The sequence below is a fragment of the Triticum urartu genome, chromosome 6 (genome assembly GCF_003073215.2).
Source record: "Triticum urartu cultivar G1812 chromosome 6, Tu2.1, whole genome shotgun sequence".
NCBI classification, from domain to species: Eukaryota; Viridiplantae; Streptophyta; class Magnoliopsida; order Poales; family Poaceae; genus Triticum; species Triticum urartu.
In genome coordinates, this window is record NC_053027.1 from 31,279,023 (window position 1) to 31,301,392 (window position 22,370).

Sequence of the window (22,370 nt, forward strand, 5' to 3'; positions counted from 1 at the left end):
TGGAGTTATGCTTGCGCAGGTTGTTCCTCTAGTTTCACGCTCGCGCCTTGCCTCCTCTTCTCGCTCTCTTTTGCGAATAAGTTAGCCACCACATATGCTAGTCGCTTGCTGCAGCTCCACACATTTGCCTTATCCTTCCTATAAGCTTAAATAGTCTTGATCGCGTGGGTGTGAGATTGCTGAGTCCCTGTGGCTCACAGATACTACAACTCCAGATGCAGGTCCAGGTGATTCCACTCCAGGTGACGAGTACGAGCTCAAGTGGGAGTTCGACGAGGACTCTCAGCATTATTATGTTTCCTTTCCCGATGATCAGTAGTGGTGCCTAGTTGGGGTTATCGATTCAGGGCCTTGTCGCATGTTGGGGGTCTTTTCTATTTTGGCGCCGTAGTCGGGCCATGAGTGATTTGTATGATGAATGTTATTTATGTACTCTGATGTGACGTGGCGAGTGTAAGCCAACTATGTTATCTCCCCCGTTTTATTATGTATTACATGGGATGTTGTAATGATTGCCTGACTTGCGACATTGCTTTCAATGCGGTTATGTCTCTAAGTCATGCCTCGACACGTGGGAGCTATAGCCGCATCGAGGGCGTTACAAGTTGGTAATCAGAGCCTTCCCCGACCTTAGGAGCCCCCACTGCTTGATCGTTTTTAGCAGCCGAGTTGTGTCTAGAAAAAAATGTTTTGAGTCACTTAGGAATTATATATCGGAGAGTTAGGAATTCTTTTTACTTCCCAGTCTCCTCATCGCTCTGGTAAGGCATCCTGACGTAGAGTTTTAACTCTTCTCTTCTCAAATTTCACTAAAAATATTTTTTAGGATCACGCGAGTATCTTGGTTTTGTTCCGATGGTTTTGTGACGAGAACATTGTTCTTGGTGCCTCCCTGCCTTTAGGGGTTGTGGCAGTGTCCCGGGGAAGTTGAGCTCGAGGTGGTTGTCATCACAATTTATCGTTGCATTCCTGGTATACTTGAGATTTGTGCGCGACATCGAAATCTCCTTTATGCAGTTCGTTGTGAGATAACCTCGACGCCACCCAGTACTGGGGCGGGAGTTCGGGAGTATCGCCATAACTTGTATAACGGATGCTTTTCGAAGGTTGAGATAGATGGGTTCCGAAGGTTTCTTGGTTATGTGTTGAAGGATGGATACAGCTGGATGTAGGATTTGCTAGCTTGAGTGAGATATTATGCTCCCCTGTATCCCCAACACCTGATTGCATAACCGGGAAAATTTCGGGAATTTCATAGGTGGGAATTCAAGTAGCCTTAGGATATCTTTCCGACAGATGTATGATATGAAATTGGGGTTCGATGTCTAGTGGTTCGCCTATTCACGGTCGATTTTACAGTGGTCTTGTTGTGTCTTAAAGAGTCTATCACTGCAGCTCAATTGGCGGAACTCTATACCTCTCGCATTGTCTCTCTGCACGGTATTCCTCAAGTGATCTCTTCAGACCATGGCAGCATCTTTACCTCCAAGTTTTGGGATTCTTTTCAGAAGGCCATGGGCACCAGCATCCGCTTCAGCACTGCTTTCCATCCTCAAACGAGCGGTCAAGTCGAGCGTGTCAACCAGATTCTCGAAGACATGCTCAGGGCTTGCGTAATTTCTTTCGGCATGAAGTGGGAGGACTGTCTTCCTTATGCTGAATTCTCATACAACAACAGTTTTCAAGCAAGTTCGGGCAAGGCCCCCTTTGAAATTCTGTATGGCAGGAAGTGCCGTACCCCTCTCAACTGGTCTGAAACCGGTGAACGTCAGCTGTTGGGTAATGACCTGATCACAGAGGCAGAAGAAATGTGCAAGGTCATTCGTGATAACCTCAAAGCAGCCCAATCCCGCCAGAAGAGCTACTATGATAGTAAGCACCGTGATTTGGCTTTCGAGATCGGAGATCATGTTTACCTCCGCGTCTCTCCTATGAAAGGTACTCGTCGCTTCGGTATCAAAGGGAAGCTTGCCCCCAGATATGTCGGGCCTTTCAAGATTGCTAGCAAGAGAGGCGACCTCGCCTATCAGCTCGAGCTTCCTTCAAACTTTGCCAATGTTCATGATGTGTTCCATGTCTCCCAACTCCGAAAGTGCTTCAAGACGCCTGAACGCACCGTCAACTTCGAGGACATTGAGCTCCAAGAAGATCTCTCTTACCGTGAGCACCCAGTTGCCATTCTTGAAGAAACTGAACGCAGAACTCGCAACAAGTCAATCAAATTTCTCAAAGTCAAGTGGTCACACCATTCCGACCGTGAAGCTACCTGGGAACGCGAGGATCACCTCCGTTCTGAGTACCCGGAGTTCTTTCAGTCCTAGATCTCGGGACGAGATCTTTTCGTAGTGGTGGAGTGTTGTAACGCCCCAGAGATAACTTTCCCAATTTGTACTCCAACTCTTGCCGTTTCCGGCGTTAAGTTATATTTATTTCCTCGGGTTCGGGTTTTGTCTCCGTGTGTTGTTTTCGTTTTCATGCATCTCATATCATGTCATCATGTGCATTGCATTTGCCATACGTGTTCATCTCATGCATTCGAGCTTTTTCCCCGTTGTCCGTTTTGCATTCCGGCGCTTCGTTCTCCTCCGGTGGTCATTTCTAGCTTTCTTTCGTGTGTGGGGATTAAACATTTCCGGATTGGACCGAGACTTGCCAAGCGGCCTTGGTTTACTACCGGTAGACCGCCTGTCAAGTTTCGTATCATTTGGACTTCGTTTGATACTCCAACGGTTAACCGAGGGACCGAAAAGGCCTCTGTGTGTGTTGCAGCCCAACACCCCCCAAATTTGTCCCAAAACCCACCAAACTCTGCTCCATGTCCTAGAGCGTTCGATCACGATCGCGTGGGCGAAAACCGCACCTCATTTGGACTCTCCTAGCTCCACTTATGCCTATTTAAACCCCCCATTTTCGGATCTCGTCTTCCTCCCCGTCCTCCTCAAAAAAAAACAAACCTCCCCGCACCGACGGACACGTCCGCCCCAGCCGGACGCGTCGCCGCCGCGCTCCTCGCCCAACCCGCGCTCGCCACGTGGCGCCGCCGCCGCCACCGACAGGCCGCGGGGAGCCCGAGGCCCGCGTCGCCCGCGCCCCACCTCCGCCGCCTCCGTCGCCGTGCCCCGCCGCCGGCAGCCGCCGCCACGTGCCGCCATCGCCGGCCGGCGCCACCGCGCCGGGCCCCGCCGCCTCCACTCCGCGCCGCCGTGGGATGCCGCCCCCGCCGCCCGCCTCCGCCCCGGCTTCTTCTTCTTCAACTCCGGCGCCAAGTCCGGCCAGCTACAGTGCTCCCCGGCGATTCCTCGAACCGCGTGCAGATCGGATCTGGAAATATCTCCTCCTCGGTTGACTTTTCACCCCGAAACCCTAATTTTTATGCGATTTTTGACTTTATATCTCCGCAACCGTTAGCTCCGTTTTGGGCGTATGATATATCAAAATCTTCGTCTCGACATGTACATCATTTCATTCCATTGCATCATTTGCATTTGAGGTCATCTTGTTGCCCAAAATGCTGTTAGAAGGAGGCTTCGTGAGTTAAATTGCAGATCCGTTAGTTCATCATGCACTTTTGTCATTTTTGCCATGTTTAATCCGTGCATGATATGCCTGTGCCCCTTTGGGATGAATTGTTAAGCATTTTGTCTTCTTTCCAGAGGTGCCACCCATGCATTTTTAGGATGTGTGTGTTGTCTTGTGCAAGCTTGCGAAGAGAGGTACCTGAGATTGCTGATTTCAGGGACTTAGTGATTTTCACTAAGTCTGGGATATTTTAGTTCATGATGCTATATGTCCAGCTTGTTTCCTAGTGATCCGTGCCTCTTTTGAGGATGATCAGTAAGGGAGTTTTGATATTTATGTTATGCTCTATCCATCCATGTCTTTGTTTGCTATATGGAGTGCTCTAGGTTGACTCAATCGAGCTCAACTTTTGCTTCGTTGTTAATCTGGGCAGATCGTCAACTTGTTTGCGATTTTGCCGATGCTACCGTTAGTGTTCCATGCATGCTATGCCTTTGTTCTTGCCATGTGTAGCTAGCATATTGTGCCTTCTTGCTGGTTATATGCTTGCCTTGCTATGACTTGCACCATGGTGAGTGCATCGAGCTCGTTTACATGCCTTCGTGAGTTATATTTCAGCATGTCTCAGTTTTCACTAAGTCTGAAAACTGATTGTGTTCGAGCTATGTTCGTGAGCTCGGTAGAGTATTTTGTGAACCCTTTTGGCCCCAGGTCACTTTGGGTGTTTTGTTAAGCTTGTTGAGTAGCTCCATGCCATGTTCTTACTTGTCATGTTCAGGTCATTTATCATGTTGTTTTGCTGCTCCGAAGAGAGCTCGTGATCTGAAATTTCAGGCTAGTGTTAATTTCACTAAGTCTGGAATCTGTTTTGCATATTCATTTTTGCCATGCTTGTTTGAAACCTCTTAATGGATGAATTGCCTATGGCTCAGTGCTAGTGTTTTGTTAACCATCTTGTGTACATCCACTGCCATGTATTTTGTTTTCTCATGTTTGGTGGCTGTAGCATGTTCATTTCGTTGCATTTAGGAGCCTACTTGCTGTATATCGCAGATCGGTTCGTTTCGTAAACGCTTGCCATTTCCAAACCGTAACTCCGATTCCAATGATCTTTATATCGTTTTCAAGCGATTTCATCCCCTCTATCCAGTGGCACCCTTGGAATTCCAAGTTGAGGCCAGGTTCATGCATTTCCTGTCATATCTTGCATTTTGCATCCCGCATAGCATATCATCATTTCATCATATTGCTTGGTCTTGCACGTGGTTGATTGTATCCTTGTTGCTTGTTTGTCTTGTTGGGTAGAGCCGGGAGACGAGTTCGCTACCGAGGAGCCCGTTGAGTTTGCTTGTGAGGATCCAGTCAGCTTTGACAACTGTGCAGGCAAGATGATCATACCCTCGAAATCACTACTATCTTTGCTATGCTAGTTTGCTCGCTCTTTTGCTTTGCCACTGCTACGATGCCTACCACTTGCTTGTCAGCCTCCCAATTGCATGATTGAACCTCTAACCTACCATTGTCCTAGCAAACCGTTGATTGGCTATGTTACCGCTTTGCTCAGCCCTTCTTATAGCGTTGTTAGTTGCAGGTGAAGATTGGAGCCGTTCCTTGTTGGAACATTTATTTACTTGTTGGGATATCATTATATTGCTATGTTATCTTAATGCATCTATATACTTGGTAAAGGGTGGAAGGCTCGGCCTCTCGCCTAGTGTTTTTGTTCCACTCTTGCCGCCCTAGTTTCCGTCATATCGGTGTTATGTTCCCGGATTTTGCGTTCCTTACGCGGTTGGGTTATAATGGGAACCCCTTGATAGTTCGCCTTGATTAAAGCTTTTCCAGCAATGCCCAACATTGGTCTTACCGTTTGCCACCTAGCTTTCTTTCCCTTGGGTTCTGCAGACTCAAGGGTCATCTTATTTTAACCCCCCCGGGCCAGTGCTCCTCTGAGTGTTGGTCCAAACTAGAGTCCTGTGCAGCGCCCCCTCGGGGAAACTCGAGGTTTGGTTTTAGTTGTATGGAGCGCTCATCTGAGTGTGCCCTGAGAAAGAGATATGTGCAGCTCCTATCGGGATTTGTCGGCACATTCGGGCGGTGTTGCTGGTCTTGTTTTAACCTGTCGAATTGTCTTGTTGTACCGGGTTACCGAGTCTGATCGGTGTGTCTCGGGTGGAGGTCTATTCCTTCGTTGACCGTGAGAGCTTGTCATGGGCTAAGTTGGGACTCCCCTGCAGGGATTGAACTTTCGAAAGCCGTGCCCGCGGTTATGGGCAGATGGGAATTTGTTAATGTCCGGTTGTAGATAACTTAAACCTTAATTAATTAAAACGAATCAACTGCGTGTGTTGCCGTGATGGCCTCTTCTCGGCGGAGTCCGGGAAGTGGACACGGTGTTGGAGTTAATGCTTGCGCAGGTTGTTCCTCTAGTTTCTCGCTCGCGCCTTGCCTCCTCTTCTCGCTCTCTTTTGCGGATAAGTTAGCCACCACATATGCTAGTCGCTTGCTGCAGCTCCACTATACTTGCCTTATCCTTCCTATAAGCTTAAATAGTTTTGATCGCGAGGGTGCGAGATTGCTGAGTCCCTGTGGCTCACAGATACTATAACTCCAGATGCAGGTCAGGTGATTCTGCTCCAGGTGACGATTACGAGCTCAAGTGGGAGTTCGACGAGGACTCTCAGCGTTACTACGTGTCTTTTCCTGATGATCAGTAGTGGTGCCTAGTTGGGGTTCGATTCAGGGCCTTGTCGCATGTTGGGTTCTTTTCTATTTTGGCGCCGTAGTCGGGCCATGAGTGTTTGTCTGATGGATGTTATTTATGTACTCTGATGTGACGTGGCGAGTGTAAGCCAACTATGTATCTCCCCTTTTATTATATATATTACATGGGATGTTGTGATGATTTCCTAACTTGCGACATTGCTTTCTAATGCGGTTATGTCTCTAAGTCGTGCCTCGACACGTGGGAGCTATAGCCGCATCGAGGGCGTTACAATACCCCCGATAACTTCTGTGTAAATAGCATAGTAATATACCCATCGCATACCTGATAATTTACGTACAAATACCATGATAATATTTGACTCGGTTGGGAAATTGTTGAAAACATACTCCCATAAATTTTGTGTAAATAACATGGTTACATACGCATCACATACCTACGTACAAACACCATGGTAACCTTGATCAATCGGAAAAAACATTAGAAACATACCCCCCCCCCTCCTCGCGGTAACTTATATGAAAACATCATGGTAATATACAAACCACAGACATAAAAACAATATGGTAATATAAGGACCGCATGCCCGATAACTTATATGAATAAAGCATGGTAATATATGAACTGCAGGGTCGGCGAACCTTTTTTATGCCTTCGATAACTTATGTGGAAATAGCAGGGTAACTTGCATATAAAGGGCATGGTAACTTATGTAGCCTAGGCGTGATAAATTTTGGCCGAAAAAGTCATCGGAACATGCCAACATGGGATCCAGTTTTGAAGATCTCATCGCGACGAACCTTTTATATAAAAACGGTTTTTACATCGAACCAATGGTTTGAGCTACAAAACATTTTAAATGTTTGGAATAAAGAGAATCTAGAATGACATCAGCTTTTTTGTCCTCTAGTGTATGCATATAATTAGAAGGAGAAATGCACCTGAAAGGAGAAAGAATGCTAATTTATGCATGTATTTAAAGTGAAGGAAGTAGAGGTGTGGCAGTTTTACTTATATGGCACACATGTGCCAAATATCACAGTCCATAAACTAATAATCTTGTTGTCGTATATTAGTCCATAAACTAATAATCATGTGCCATATATAGGACAACAGTTTGGGACACCTACATGCCCAGGCACCTTGTCTAGATACCGTTGGATCGTATCCTGATTTGTTGTTGTGATGACTGCATGCATACCTATAAGGGCAACAAAAAGACTTTCCATACTTTGTATATCCACATACAAGCATTGATGGCATTCCAAAAAATTAATGCGTGCTAATTGTTGACCTTCCAAAGATTGGTGTATATGGCTTATGCTATGGAAAGGATCAAATTTAGTAATTGATGCATGCCATTAATTGGCTCTTGCGTGAGACAGTCACAATTAATTAGTTTTTCATACCCATTGCCATGTATGGTCGTTAGTGATTATAAAAAACTAATGCAAAAAGTGAGGACGATTTTAGGTACTCCCTCCGTTCCTAAATATAAGTCTTGTTAGAGATTACAATAAAGACTATATACGGATGTATATTGACATATTTTAGATTGTAGATTCACTCGTTTTACTTCGTATGTAGTTTGCGTTGAAATTTCTAAAAAGACTTATATTTAGGAACGGAGGGAGTATGTCAGGATCGTTTCACAATATTGCTGAATAATATTCATCTCGCGGGGCGAGGTATACACATCACAAAGTAAAAAATAACTAAGATCACATTTTATACTATTCGGTCACCTTCATTTGTATAGGAAAATTAGTCGCTAAAAGTGTGACCGGCCATAATTTTATTTAAAATACTAGATAGTACCTTGAAAATAAAACATTACAAAAATACATAAGAATGTCCTAGTTATACATATAAACTTTTGGGATGATGTTTTGTATTCTTCAAACGTATCAAATACCTTAAAAGAATCAGAGAGTATATAGGTACCCTTTTTGTTTCATTGGGTATATACATACACTTGGGTATCTTGATACACAACTATGGTCAAAATGTCAACAACAAAAAAACATATGTGGATATCAACATGCATTCATACATTCGTAAGAGAGAGAAACGAGTATAAATCGGGATACAACACATGACACATATGCAAGAAAGCGTGAATATGATACTCGGAGCAGAGGAACAAATGATTCTCGGCCCAAACGGAGCAAACACCACAGCAAAATCTACCAAGCCCGAAACTACACAGGCGGGCCGAACCAACATGACGTCCAACATCGCTAAAAGCCAATACAGGCGGACGCCGCGAGCGAGCAAAATAGTGCATTTATGAAGGAGAACGACAGCGTGACGCCGTCCCCATCCGATCCAAGGAATCCGACCTTAGTGTTTCCCCTCTACTCGAAGAGGACCTTAGTTTTTTTTAAAAAAAAGAGGAACTTAGTTAGATTTAGCAATGTACGTATACAAACAGCTTTTTTGTTTTCGGACGAACCAGTCGTCTCCGCGCACCGGCTGCCTCCCGGTTGGCGTGAGGCGACCAAATCGACGGTGTCACCGTCGACGATGAGCATGCATGTATGTACGCATGTGCAGCATGCACTGGTGTTCCTGATTAACAAGTGATTTCTTAATTAATGACACGACACGGTCCGTCACTAAGACGCAATTACGACCGCCAACGGCGAGAAAAGATCGTTTTATACCACTTACAAAACCATTGATCGCGACGATGTTAGGCCCTCACACTTGGTCGCTGGCTGGAGGAAGAACCGAGCGGAGCTGTCAACTTCGCTCGCTGCACCAATTAAACTGGCTTCATTTCGGCCTGGTATGCTCAGGCGGCAGAGCAGCGACCTAGCACGGGCATTGGATGAAGAAATCGAGGGAGAGGGAGTGACTGGTGCCCATCCAGGGAGGCGGGAATACGAACACGAGTCATGGGGAGCCACATGGGTTGTCGTAGCTAGCTCGGAGGCATGTTGAGCTGCCGAAGAGTGCACGCACACAAACTGTTCGACGGAATGGTGGCCGCTACGGGAGGTCCTTAGGTAGCATGGTAGCACTAAGTCGGAGACGAGCGAGGTGTCTGAGGTCGCACTCTCACGCTCGTGACGCCCGCGTCGGCGTCGGCGTCGGCTCCTCCCTTCGACCCTCGCGACGACGTACTGCCTGGCGCAGCAAACGAGATATCATCAGGACTCAGCGGAGCTCACCACGACTCCTCTGCTTTCATATACGGATACACCACACATCACTGGTGTATTGGAGCAAGTTAGCATGTCCAATTCATTGCAGGCACACTACGATTTATTAATGCCGAGAGCTCATGGGCATATAAATACATGGAGCTAGCTACTGTTTGGTTTGTTTCAGAGGATTTAACATTGCAGCCATAGTCGCTGGCCTCGTCTGCCTGCTGCTATCGTAGGCGGTCGAGGCCTTCTCGGACCTGGTCGCACTAGCGGAGCTTAGTGCAAGCAAAACTGGGCTGTGGCTGCAAACCAATGGGCCTTTAAGCAGAAATGGGCCATGGAGGAAAAAAACGTTGGGCTTTTTTCAAGCTGGCCCGCTCAGTCATTTTGATGTAGCTCCGCTACTGCCTGGTCAGTCGGTCGACAAGAACAACGCGTCTGTCTTGCGGCTGTGGTAACAGGGCTGTGACCTGGAACACTTGCCACGGCCATCGGTTCGATCTTAGATGCTCCTCGCAAAAAAAAAAATCCATGGCAGACGAGGACGGCAGAGTGGTAGATGAAGATAAATATGCCGTGTGGGGTTGACATGTCAGTGGGAGTAGCCTGTGATCCCAGCCGGGATATATTTTTCCAGATGCGCCAAACAGGTGTAAGGTTAAGATTGACCAGGATCGATGAGTATAGGGTGTAGACTTCAGGGTTTCAGAGGTGGGGGTTCATTTGCGACGAGCTCTACAAACTCGAGGTTTAAAACAGACTTCACTCGCCTGACTGATGCATCTTCATCTGCACCAGCATGAGCGCCCCAGTGACTGCTTCACAAAATTCCGTCACTAGAGCAGTTTTCTGGATATCCGAGTCGAGGCGCAGGCTTGGTATTTGGACTTTGGCGTTGTATTCCATGACGACGCCCCCAAGAGGGGATGGACTAGAGCATCACTACGACAGTTTTCTGGATATCCAAGTCGAGGCGCCGTGGCAAAGACCGAAACGATGTACTAGAGTTTGCACCTGATGCCCTGGCGCGGGGATGGACTAGAGTTTTCACCTGGTGCCTTGGCGCGGGGATTAGTACCACAACAACGTGGTCAAGAGGGATGCGACACCTATGGGTGTCGCAGGTGCTGACGTCGAAGCGCGGAGCTTTCGTTCAGAATCCCACCCGCACCACATCAACGTACTAAGGTCTCCACTTCAACCCGAGGGAAGCGTCAGCACCAGACCGGGGCCTTTATACCAGGGAACCACCGTTGCCAAAGCACCGGCGGCACCAAGATGGTCATCGACGTCCAAAACCTCTTCCTTAATTAATCTATTTTTTGGTGGTAAAAACTTGTATTGCTCATATCATAAATTACAATCAACGGCGTTAAGACCGATGGCTACTTAGGGCCAGACCCAAGCGAGGTCATAGTTCTTCCCTCTAAGGCTGGTTGTAATGGGGAGTATCATATACTAGTACATCCTTAATGCATAGTATTATATGTTAGTATCATAGAGGACTATATTTATTGTCATGCATGACACAAAGTAGCAGATCATTTAATATGATATAATACTCGAGCCTTTTTTTCTTCATTTAATTCTATGTCACCTCATGAAAATTGCTTAGTTGACATGCATGATACTACCTGTAATACTTCCATTGCGGACAGCCTAAGCGAGCATAGTTTGTCAAAGTGTCACTAACTTTCTTTGGAGGTCGACTAACAAGAGTAATACTAGCTAGTTCTATGAAGTCTCATCAGGTATTTGATCTCTTTTACCAATGATGAGTACACCGATCTCTGCTTGAATCGTCTTAGTTGCCACCAGAGAATCCATCTCTATTGCCACCAGCAACTCAGTCCGAAGCAGTGCTCACGAGAGACCCTCCATGCATGCATGCACCAAGTTCAGCTTCGAGGGCATCCCGGCATGAAGAGAAACTCTCTGCACGAGGAAAAAAGGTACCCGAGCCACGTTTGTCACGCCACACCATGCCTCAATTAATCAAGATGGCAAGTCTTTGCTTCCGACAAAAAAAGGCAAGTCTTGGACGTTGCCGTTTCATTATCAACAGAATGGAAGGGGCGGCCTGAGGGGGAGGTTGAGGCTTAGTGGAACAACTCTGAACATAAGAAAAAACTAATTTTACCTAACCGGCCGGTGCGAAGAGCACCTCGACCGTTTTGCAATTTTCAGGGAGACTCGAGCTTCATATGGTTAGGGGTCAACAATTAAGTACAATCGACTACACGACTTTCTCAAACATCATACTATAATATTTTGAAACAGCTGTTGTTGTGTAAGATTGAGTTTTTATTTTGTGAACCGATAAGATTGAGTATTAGTAGTAAGTTTTTCTTTAGTAACACAATTACACAACCCGTGTGCTGTTTGAAGCGTTCTCGTGCCATTGATTAGGCGCCACTGGCCAGCCACCAAGACCCGGTGTGACTAGTATACTATCGGCGAGACGGCGACTCACCTACTCCTACTCCTGCTCCTGCTGGATCCATCACATGCTGGCCGCCCGCGCCATGGAAGGCTAGCTTGCCGGGTCTCCCGACCGACGACGCACCCACGCGCTATATAACCATAATCAGAGCGGTTGTTGGGGTGTGTCTGTGAGAGGAAGAGGCAGGCGCCACAATATAACCTATCAGGCTCGATCTGCAGAGACCAAGGATGAAGAAGCACACCATCCAAGTGCCGTCGCCGCGGCCGTACCACCTCCTCGACGCCGGAGAGGACCCGGAGGGAGGCGTCGCCGTGCGCGCGCCGCTCCTTCGCCAGGTACATACGTGACGCCCCCCGACGTGGGCTAGCTAGCTAGCTCCGTCATCCTCTCCTTCATGTTTTTTTTCCTGAGAGTACGTCAATAACATATCATAATTTTATAGAAGATAGAAAGATAATTGCAAAAAGCTAATGATGAATGCGAACATTCAAGCCAGCAGACGCCAACAAGTTCATTCTCCTCCATGTCAATCCCTTCTTCTTAGCTTGCATGTGTGTTCATACTTCAGAGTGTAGTCATCTTAAAATAGGTTTTCGTCCAATTTTATAGATAAAGCAAACATCCATGCAACCAAGTTCTCAGAGTTATAGCAAATAACACAGCTCGGGCAACAACATAATCACACCCAAAAGACATTAACAAAAAAGATAGAGAAAAACCAAGTGGCAGTCGAGAAGGTGGCCCTACGAAGAGGATAAATGCGCACGGTAGCCAGAAGCGCATCCGTCATGAGCCCAAGCCGGTCACGACTACGCTGCCAAGAAAGCGGGTGCCAATGCTTCAAGAAAGTAAGGAATTTGACGAGTTAGAGGCCTGCCACAAAAAAACCTACTTAGTCATCATTTTATTACGAGTGGTTCATAATGTCCACGGCATTGGCGCAAAGATTAGCCAGAATAGGCGGCGATTTCAGCCGGTCTGGGTAGGCCTAGTCTCAAGGAACTCCTCAAAGTCCAGGGCCTCCCAGTCGGTCCCTAGTGTCTCGCGTATGAAACTCCAGAGGGCCCGCACCGCCGTGCATGAGAAAAAGATGTGGGTCCCACTTTCGGGACATCGCGCAAGTAGCACAAGCCATTACCCGGGCCATGCAGCTCAAGCACCTCGGGCCTAGAGGGTAGGCGGTCATGTAGTAGTTGTCACACACAGATCTTGATTCACAAAACAGTGGGCAAACGGCATAATGCGTGATATGCCGAACTGACGAAGAACTCACCCAAAGGTGAAAGACTCCAGTAAACAGTGCCCAGAGAATCTGGTAACACCGGCGGGAGGACTACCCGCATTCTAGCCCACTCAACATTTTCCTCCTGCCCAAATATGTGATGGAACAAGATGTTCCATTGCCCATTCAAGGAGGCCGCGGAAACCGAATCCTCGGGTCAGTGCAGATAGCAAAACAGACTAGGAAAGCCCAACCGAAGTACCCCGCCACCAACACATGGATCCAGCCAGAATATGGTACCTTCCCTCATATGTCTACAATACCAAATATGTAAAGCACGAAGGTTCATCTTATAGTGAAGCTAATGATATACGGCATTCTAGATGTAAATGTTTTTCTCTGAAGATCTGATCAAAATTTGTGATGCTTGACTTTTTTAAAAAACTACATGTACAACATTATGAAACAGAAAAGCTTTCTCAAACATCATGCAGTAGAATACGTTTTTTGCGAACAGCTGTAGTGTAAGATTGCGTTTTCATTTTTGAACTGGTAAGGCCGAGTACTACTAGTAGTAAGTATTTTTTGAGTAAAATAACAACCCGTGGCGTTTGAAGCGTTCTGGCGCCATTAATTATTAGGCGCCACTGGCCAGCCACCCAGACCCAGTGGAACTAGTCTATTCCCGGCGAGACGGCGATCGACCCACCTCCCCCTGCTCCTGCTCCATCCATCACATGCTGCCTGCCCGCGCCATGGAGAGCTAACTTGACCGACGACGCGCGCGCCCGCTATATAGCCAGCGTGGTTGTTGTGCCCTGGTCTCCGTGAGAGAGCGGGGAGCTAGGTAGAAGCTAGAGGAGGAGTCCGGCGCCACAGTCTACCAGGCGCGACCCGCAGAGAGCAGCGATGAAGAAGCACACCATCCTGGTGCCGTCGCCGCGGCCGTACGTCGTCCTCGACGCCGGCGAGGAGCCGGAGCGAGGCTTCGCGGTGCGCGCGCCGCTCCTGCGGCAGGTACGCACGCTCCGCCCCCACGCCGTCGGCTTTACAGCTCCGCGGGTCGTCCATCTCGATCGATCCCTCCTTCTTAGCTATCTTGCATCTAGAACGAACCAGGCCGGGCATCGATCGCCGGCGGCGTTTTGAACTTTTGATCAGCTTGATTGAATTGCTCCGACGGATCGATTCGGTCGATGGTCAACTCATGAGCATCTTCAGATTGAGGATGAGTTTGTACGACTGGTTCAATCAATCCATGACTGTCAATGGCGTGCGCCCGAACTTAATCAGTATGCAGTTTTTTTACGGGCAGTTGAAATGTAGCAACCATGGACTGAGTCTAATGTCTAAAGCTGATCACGATCAAGATTAGTTGACCATGTGCATACACATTAGATACACATCACGATCAGTTGGTGGATGCATTGAGGCATCAATGTTGGGTACTACGTAGGATCGGACGGTAGCAGCAGCAGCAGCTAGACAACAAACACAAAAACAAGTACAACCAGCGGTGCATCGGTCCAAAGGCTGACAACTAAGTACGCATGCTTTACAGTTTGTCTCTGTTAATTAAACTATGCGCATCATGGCGGCTAATGCAATTTGGCTCTACTTTCATCATCATACTGCCGATTAAAATTATGATCTTTCCAGTTTAACACGTGCTACATAAAATTATAATCAGAGATTCGTTCATTTCTGCCAGATACAGTAGTAATTTACAAGTTATGCAATTTGTTATTCAGTGCCATACTCCTACTGCAATTATTCCTTGGATTATTCGGCTTTCTCACTCTGTTTCTTCTTGGATTGGAATCATGGGCAGCTCACCTACCGTTCGTCTCCGTCGTTCAAACGATCCAAGAGCGGCCTCGCCTCCCCCTCCTTCTCGGCCTCACCCTCCTTCTCGGCGTCCCCTTCCTTCTCCTACTTGGCCTCCCCCAGGCCCAGGGTCCTGCCTTCCCCGAGGATCAATGAACACGAGACCCTGCTCGCGATTCCCTCGCCGACGATCCAAGAGGAGGCCTCGCTACCGCCACTTCTCGACGACCACAACAGACCCAGCAGCAAGGCGCCATTCGTGGTGCTAGGTCAGCTCCATCTCCATCTCCATGCACGTCTCTCGAGAAATCTTGAGTGATCACTGACGAGCTTGAATGATGCAATGGTGGTGTGGTGTAGGGTTCGAGTGCCTGGAGAGCACGGCGTTCAACGGCATCTCGACGAACCTGGTGGTGTACCTGGAGACGGTGCTGCACGGGAGCAACCTGGCGAGCGCCTCCAGCGTCACCACGTGGATCGGCACCAGCTACCTGACGCCCATCTTCGGCGCCGTCGTCGCCGACACCTACTGGGGCAACTACAACACCATCCTCGTCTCCCTCGCCTTCTACCTGCTCGGCATGATCCTCGTCACCTCCTCGGCCCTCCTGCCCCCGGTCGCGGCCGTCGCCGGCGCGTCCGGCTTCCTCAGCGCAAAGACGCTGGCGTTCGTGGGGCTCTACCTGGTGGCCATCGGGAGCGGCGGGGTGCGGTCCTCGCTGCTCCCGTTCGGTGCGGAGCAGTTCGACGACGCGGTGGTGGCGGACCGGGAGGGCAAGGCGGCCTTCTTCAGCCTCTTCTACCTCTGCGTCGACTTCGGGCCCATCGTCTCCGGCCTCCTCATCGTCTACATCCAGCAGAACGTCAGCTGGGCGCTCGGCTTCGGGATCGCCACCGCCTGCATCGCGGCCGCCTACGCCGCCTTCCTGCTCGCCACGCCCATGTACAAGCGCACCATGCCCACCGGCTCGCCGCTCAAGAGCCTCTGCCAGGTCGTCGTCGCCGCCTGCAGGAAGGTCAGCCTCTGCCTGCCCTCTGACGCCGGCCTCCTCCACGAGGCCAGCGACAAGGACGACGAGCCCAGAATCGCGCACACCGCCGAGTTCAGCTTCTTCGACAGGGCGGCCGTCTACTCGGAGCTGGACCTGGCCGAGAGGATCGACGGCGAGCCGGGCTCGTCCTGGAAGCTCTGCACCGTCACGCAGGTCGAGGAGCTCAAGATCCTGCTCCGGCTCCTGCCCGTCTGGACGACCAGCATCATCGTCTCCGTGGCATACTCCCAGATGAACACCACCTTCATCCAGCAGGGCAGCGCCATGGACATCAACGTGCTGTCCCTCTCCATACCGGCGGCGTCGCTGCTCTCCTTCGAGGTGCTCTGCGTGCTCACCTGGGTGCTCCTCTACAGCTGGGTCATCGTGCCGGCGCTGAGCAAGTTCTCCATCTCCTCGGGCGGGGAGCCGTCGCAGCTGCAGCGGATGGGCGCGGGGCGCGTCCTCATGGCGGTCTCCATGGCGATCGCGGCGCTCGTGGAGACGAGCCGGCTCGCCAGCTCCGCGCGCGGCGAGCAGATGAGCATCGCGTGGCAGCTGCCGCAGTACTTCTTCCTCGCCGGCGGGGAGGTGTTCTGCTACATCGCGCAGCTGGAGTTCTTCTACAACGAGGCGCCGGACACCATGAAGAGCATGTGCACCTCGCTGGCGCTGCTCACCATCGCGCTCGGCAGCTACCTGAGCTCCTTCATATACGCCGTCATTGAGCTGCTCACGGCGACGGCCGACAGCCCAGGCTGGATCGCCGACGACCTCAACCAGGGGCACCTCGACTACTTCTTCTGGATCATGGCCGCCATCTCCATGATCAACTTCTTGGTGTACAGCGCGTTCGCCAGGAACTACAAGCTCAAGACGGTCCTCTCGTGATCTCTGTTTGTTTGCTCTGCTTTTTGGTCCTTCTTTTTTTTTGCTTTTTGGTCCTTCATATACTTGAGTATTTGATTACACACACCGCACAATGGCGAGTATATATTACTGTATCCAAGCATCATGTACATATACAGGAAACATATATAAGCTCAAGGGCATTTACAGGATGAGTTTGTATGTATCCTCAAGGGCAGTGCTCAAGATCCATGTAAAACAAATACCCAATGCAAAAGTATCCTCCGGAACTGAAGTAATCTCAGAGTTCAGTCTTTTTCTTTTTAATCTTTTGCATCGAATTGTTCAGTTCTGCCCCATGAAAAAGTTCACCAGGCCGTGCATTGGACCAAGGTTTTGGATTCTGGACGGTAACCAGAAATACCGGGCGGTTACCGAACATTTTTTTAATGCATTTTGAATCTTTCAAATTAGATTTTTTTTTTTGGTTTTTTTTACAAGGTAAGGCAATTTCATGGGGTACCAAGATTCGCGGTAACTGAACTTATCGCGCGGTAAGCAAGACCTTGCATTTGGATCACGTATGAGCAATAAAGCGACATTTTCTTTATAATATTTGATTACACCGCGCAATGGCGAGTATATATATATATATATATATATATATATATATATATATATTGTATCCAAGCATCATGTACATATACAGGAAACATATAAGCTCAAGGGCATTTACAGGAAACAGATAACCTCAAGGGCACCTAGGCAATGCTCAAGATCCGAAGATCGAAGTAAAACAAAGAGAAAATTGCTTCTATACCATCGACAACCTCTGCAATAGCTCATTTGCCATCCAACAAAGCTGCAGTGCTTATATACCAAACGCAAATGAATTCTATTGCCTATATACCACGAGCAGTTAGTTTAGTGTTTCCTCAATCTAGTAAGTGGCCAAAATGACCGTCCTGCCCTCAATGGCAAATAAGCAAACAACTCTAAAACATGTCCAGAAAAAAAAATGACAGCACTCCTTCTCTATTTTCAGCATTCCAGCAATAGAGTAATATACTCAAGAAAATTCACATCATTTAGAAGAGATTCAGGAAACACCATATTAAATCTCGCACAATCAGTAGCAAGTTCACATCGTCCAGAACCAAAATACCACAACCGAAATATCTTGTTCACACAAGCAAGTCTCTAAATAAAATAGCATACACATGAAGAGTTGCGATACAGATAATACGCGAGATTTTAAAGAATTTCACAGCTTCAACTTTTTTTGCTTCGACTGGCCATTGCTTGGCTGTTAGGCGCAACTCTCTTCTTGCTTCGAGTTCCCATTGCAGGGCTGTCAGGCGCAGCAGATATGACCTTTGATCTACATCAAAAAATTTGATTACGTACTAGATTTAGAGGTAGTCTTCGATGATGTAGAGGTACACTCACAGAATATAAGTAAATTTGGTGCAGTCTTTATACCTTCTAGATTTAGAGGTACACTCACAGAATATAAGTAATTGGTGCAGTTTTCATACCTTCTAGATTTCGAGGTAGTCTTCGATGATGTAGACTTGGCAACATCGTCTTGAATTGCATCACTTGGACATGAAAGTAGAGCCAGTGTAGTTTCATTTTCACTTGGACACGGAAGTAGAGGTAGTGTACCATTGGTTGCTTGATCTGATGTTGTACAAATAGCTTTTGTAATGAGTTTTTTCTTTCTTTTGTCCCTGCATGAGTTTCACATATTATAGCTTAATTAAGACAAGAGTAAGGTGGAACAGAAATCTCATATTGAAATAGCAAGTACCTTTTTTGCTTTGCTACCTCTGCATAGGCTTCTAGTGCTTCAGGAGCAGCACCTTTGCAGCTTTGCCATCTATGTCCATAAGCTTTGCAAATTGGACATTGGTGTTGGCCTTTCTTTCCCTTCCCCTTGCTATTCTCGGCACCACTTTTGTGCCTCTGTACCTTTGGTCTCCCAGGGGCCCTCCTAAGGATTGGGGGGTTCAAGAAGAATTCTTTGTTCACACTTGGCCATTGAGACATGTCGGTTAGGCCAGGAAGAATAGGAGCATAAGCAGCAGCGAACTTGGCAACGCTGTAACAATCATCAACGAAGTCTTCTATTGTGACCCCCCTAATTCCAGTAATAAAGCTAATTGCATGTTTGCAAGGCTTCCTGGAGACTTGAAATGCCCTGCATGTGCATGTCCTATTTGCTAGATCAGTGACATGGCGCTTGCCACCTAGCGCAACACTCTCACTCACCTCTGCAATCATGTCATCTATTCTCTCATATTCAATGTCCAGCCCCCTGCTTATGTCATTCAACTCCTTCATGACACTTGGAAGTATACGCCGACCTTGAAATTTTCTAGCTACCCTTCTCCTCTTCTCAAACTTCACTATAATCTTTCTCCTGATCTTGTCCATGAGCTGAAACAACATTAAACCTTTGTGCTTGCGGATCCAGTTATTGAAACACTCGGCCAAATTATTTGTCACATAATCCACTTTTGAGGAGGTTGAATATTTGCTCCTTGACCATAGCCTGGTGTGGTACTTGTTTAAGTATGCTATTGCGGCAGCCTTTTTCTCCTCTATGGCTGCCATGTGATAGTCAAACCCTCGAGGAGTCCATGAATAAGCAGCTGGCCACAAATGATCATCAAAAACTTTACCATGAATTTTTTTCTTGAAGTTCACAACCAAGTGTCGCATGCATTCTCTATGTTCTGCATACCCAAATACATGTTCGATTGCAGTGTCAATCCCTTTTCCTGCATCTGAATATATAGCTAGACCGGGGGGAGAGCCAATAGCATCACGAAGCTTCTCCAAAAACCAAACCCAACTTTCAGTAGTTTTCGAGTCAATAACTCCATAGACTACAGGGTACAACCAATTATGCCCATCAATAGCACAAGCAGTAGCTAATTGGCCTCTATACTTGCATGTCAAATGGGTGCTATCTATCACCAAGTAAGGTCTGCAACCAGCCAAGAATCCATCGCACAAAGGCTTCAGCCCAACAAACATCCGTATGAAATATTTTTTTTGATCGTACTCCATGTGGTCAATCGCAACTATACTTCCAGGAGACCTCTTCTCAACCTCAGCTTTCCAAGCATATAGCTTGTCAAAAGAATCATCCCAATTACCAAACAACTTAGCCATTGCTAGCCCTTTGCCACGGAATACTTTTGTGTATTGGACCTTGATCTTGTACTTGTCATGTAGCTTCCTGCGTAATTCCATCGGCCGAACACTAGGATCTTCTTTTACCCAGTCCATGACTTTCTCACATACCCATGCCTTTGAAGCATTTTTCTGCTTCTTTTTCTTCTTTGTGCTAGAACATGTGTGCTCCTGCACATGAACTTTGACCTGCATTAAACAAACAATGGAAAAAACTAGTGTCAGTCAACTCCATTTTATAACAAGACATCATTCAACAAAATTATGCAACCAAAATACCTCCATAGTTTCTCGGTCATCCAACCTCCCAACATGAATTCTCCATTTACAACTTGTCTTATTCGCCCGACGACAATAAGCCCTGAATCGAGTAGGTTCACTTTTTTCAACCTTAAATTCGAACTCTTTCTTTACAGCATATGTAGCAATTGCCAACCTAAACTCTTCAATGTTGGGGTACTTTGCGCCAACATGCATTGGCGGGTTTTCTTTGTCATAGGCAATTTCTGGAATGGCATCCGGTCTAGCATCTTCCGCAACCCATTCCTCATCATCACTGCTATCCTCAACATAATCAGCATTTGGTATATCTTTTTCTCCGACCTCATCATCACTATCGGAGCCAACACTGCCAATTGAGTATTGGTCCTCCTCATCTACACCAACATGTTCATATTCTTCATGGGGATTGTCAAGATATGTATCTGTTGGGCATACACTAGCTTCATCCATGACATTACTTGGTTGACTAGGTAGTGCTATAGATGGTGTTTGGTTCGAAGGAGTACAGGGAACATCAACATTATCACTTCTCTTAGAATATTTGATGATCAAATGGCCACTTCTATTCTGATCAAAACAATCAAACATTTTCATGCATTCTTCATCATTTGACACAGAGATATTTTTTCCACTAGTGCAGTCAACATACTCAAGAAATATATTATCCTCTGAGCATAAAGCAAAAGAAAAGGTTCCAGCAATAGACGCCAGCAAATCCTTCATACTTGTCCTGGTACCTTCAATAATCTGCCAACTGAGTGTAGAATCCCCATCGATTTTGGTTCCACTGCAACAAACCTTCACCTCTACTGTGTAAGTACAAGACTGGATCATCCTGTGGATGAGCAAAGCATGTCAATTGCGTATTCTCCTACCGAAAATTGTAGCAAAAAGAGAGATAATCCAAGAAATTATATCAAAGAGAGATAATGTGAGGGTACGTGCGTGGAGTGGTGGTGGGAGGTCGGGTGCGTGCGTGGAGTGGCGGGGATGAGGAGGGCCGGGGGCGTGCGTGAGTTGAATTTTCTTTTTTTATCTAATGTGAGGGTACAATCGGAATTTGTGAGAAAACTGACGGAAAAAAGAAGATAGTGTAATGGCGTACTAACGGCAGTGGTATATAGGCAATAGAATTCGTTTGCGTTTGGTATATAAGCACTGCAGCTTTGTTGGATGGCAAATGAGCTATTGCAGAGGTTGTCGATGGTATAGAAGCAATTTTCTCTAAAACAAACACCCAGTGCAAAAGTATCCTCCGGAACTGAAGAAATCTCAGAGTTCAGACCTTTTTTTAATAATCTCTTGGATCGAATTGTTCTAGTTCTGTCCCAAAAAAAGTTCACCATACCATGCATTGGACCAAGGTTTTGGATTGGTAACCAGAAAATACCGGCGGACCGAATGGTTTTTAATGAATTTTGAATTTGAACAAAATTCAGTCAAATTCAATTTTCATTTTTTTTTGCTCGGCAAGGTGATTTCTCATGGGGAAAGGAGATTCACTGTTACTAGGTGGTAACCGAACTTATCACCTGATAAGCAAGACCTTGCATTGGATCACATATGACCAAGAAGCGACATTTTTTTTGAATAAAAGGCGTTTATTATTGACACAAAATTCACATGAAGGGATACAAAAACCTCATATTCGGCCTTTGCATAATTAAAATGCACACAAACAAAACACAAATAAAGAAAAAAGGACAAAATAAGGGGACTCTAGGGCCGCAATGTCAACAACTTGCAAGGAGCTGTTGACATTAATGTATGAAGTCATAAAATTTCGTGTAAAAATTTGAAATATATTTTGAGATAAAAAAATGACAAATTTGACATCAGTGTGATAATGGGCCAAATCTAAAGGCCAAGTTATGTTACATACTATTCAATGTTGAAATGTCATTTTTGTTTTTCGAGTTGTGTTTCGAATTTTGACTTTAAATTTTGTGACAACCTACGTTGATGTTGTATGAGTGTGCTAACTATTTTTCAGATTTTTTTTTTAAATTTTAAAGCATAATGTGAGTTTGGTGCACCGGTAGCACCACAAGCTCCAGTGCACCAGATATTTTTCCTGCTCCTACCACCCCGCTGGGAGCAACAGTGGCAT

General features: G+C 46.8%; 2 protein-coding genes across 3 annotated transcripts; one reads left to right on the forward strand and one right to left on the reverse strand.

The window, feature by feature from the left end:
* The first annotated feature begins 12,002 nt into the window (after positions 1 to 12,002).
* On the forward strand, positions 12,003 to 17,085 carry LOC125515309 (protein NRT1/ PTR FAMILY 8.3-like). 2 transcript variants are annotated; one of them, XM_048680760.1, is made up of 3 exons: positions 12,003 to 12,180; positions 14,899 to 15,163; positions 15,255 to 17,085. In XM_048680760.1, exons 1-3 carry the CDS (start codon positions 12,073 to 12,075, stop codon positions 16,814 to 16,816), a joined length of 1,935 nt encoding a protein of 644 aa, XP_048536717.1. In that variant the 5' UTR covers positions 12,003 to 12,072; the 3' UTR covers positions 16,817 to 17,085. The 2 variants fall into 2 exon arrangements, with proteins under 2 accessions (XP_048536717.1, XP_048536715.1); XM_048680758.1 differs by lacking the exon at positions 12,003 to 12,180 and adding an exon at positions 13,745 to 14,084.
* Positions 17,086 to 18,046: 961 nt separating this feature from the next.
* Positions 18,047 to 21,094, reverse strand: LOC125516469. Its single transcript, XM_048681904.1, has 4 exons — positions 20,258 to 21,094; positions 18,588 to 20,167; positions 18,313 to 18,507; positions 18,047 to 18,155 (listed from the first exon to the last, which is right to left on the reverse strand). Exons 1-4 carry the CDS (start codon positions 21,092 to 21,094, stop codon positions 18,047 to 18,049), a joined length of 2,721 nt encoding a protein of 906 aa, XP_048537861.1.
* Between the last annotated feature and the right edge of the window lie 1,276 nt (positions 21,095 to 22,370).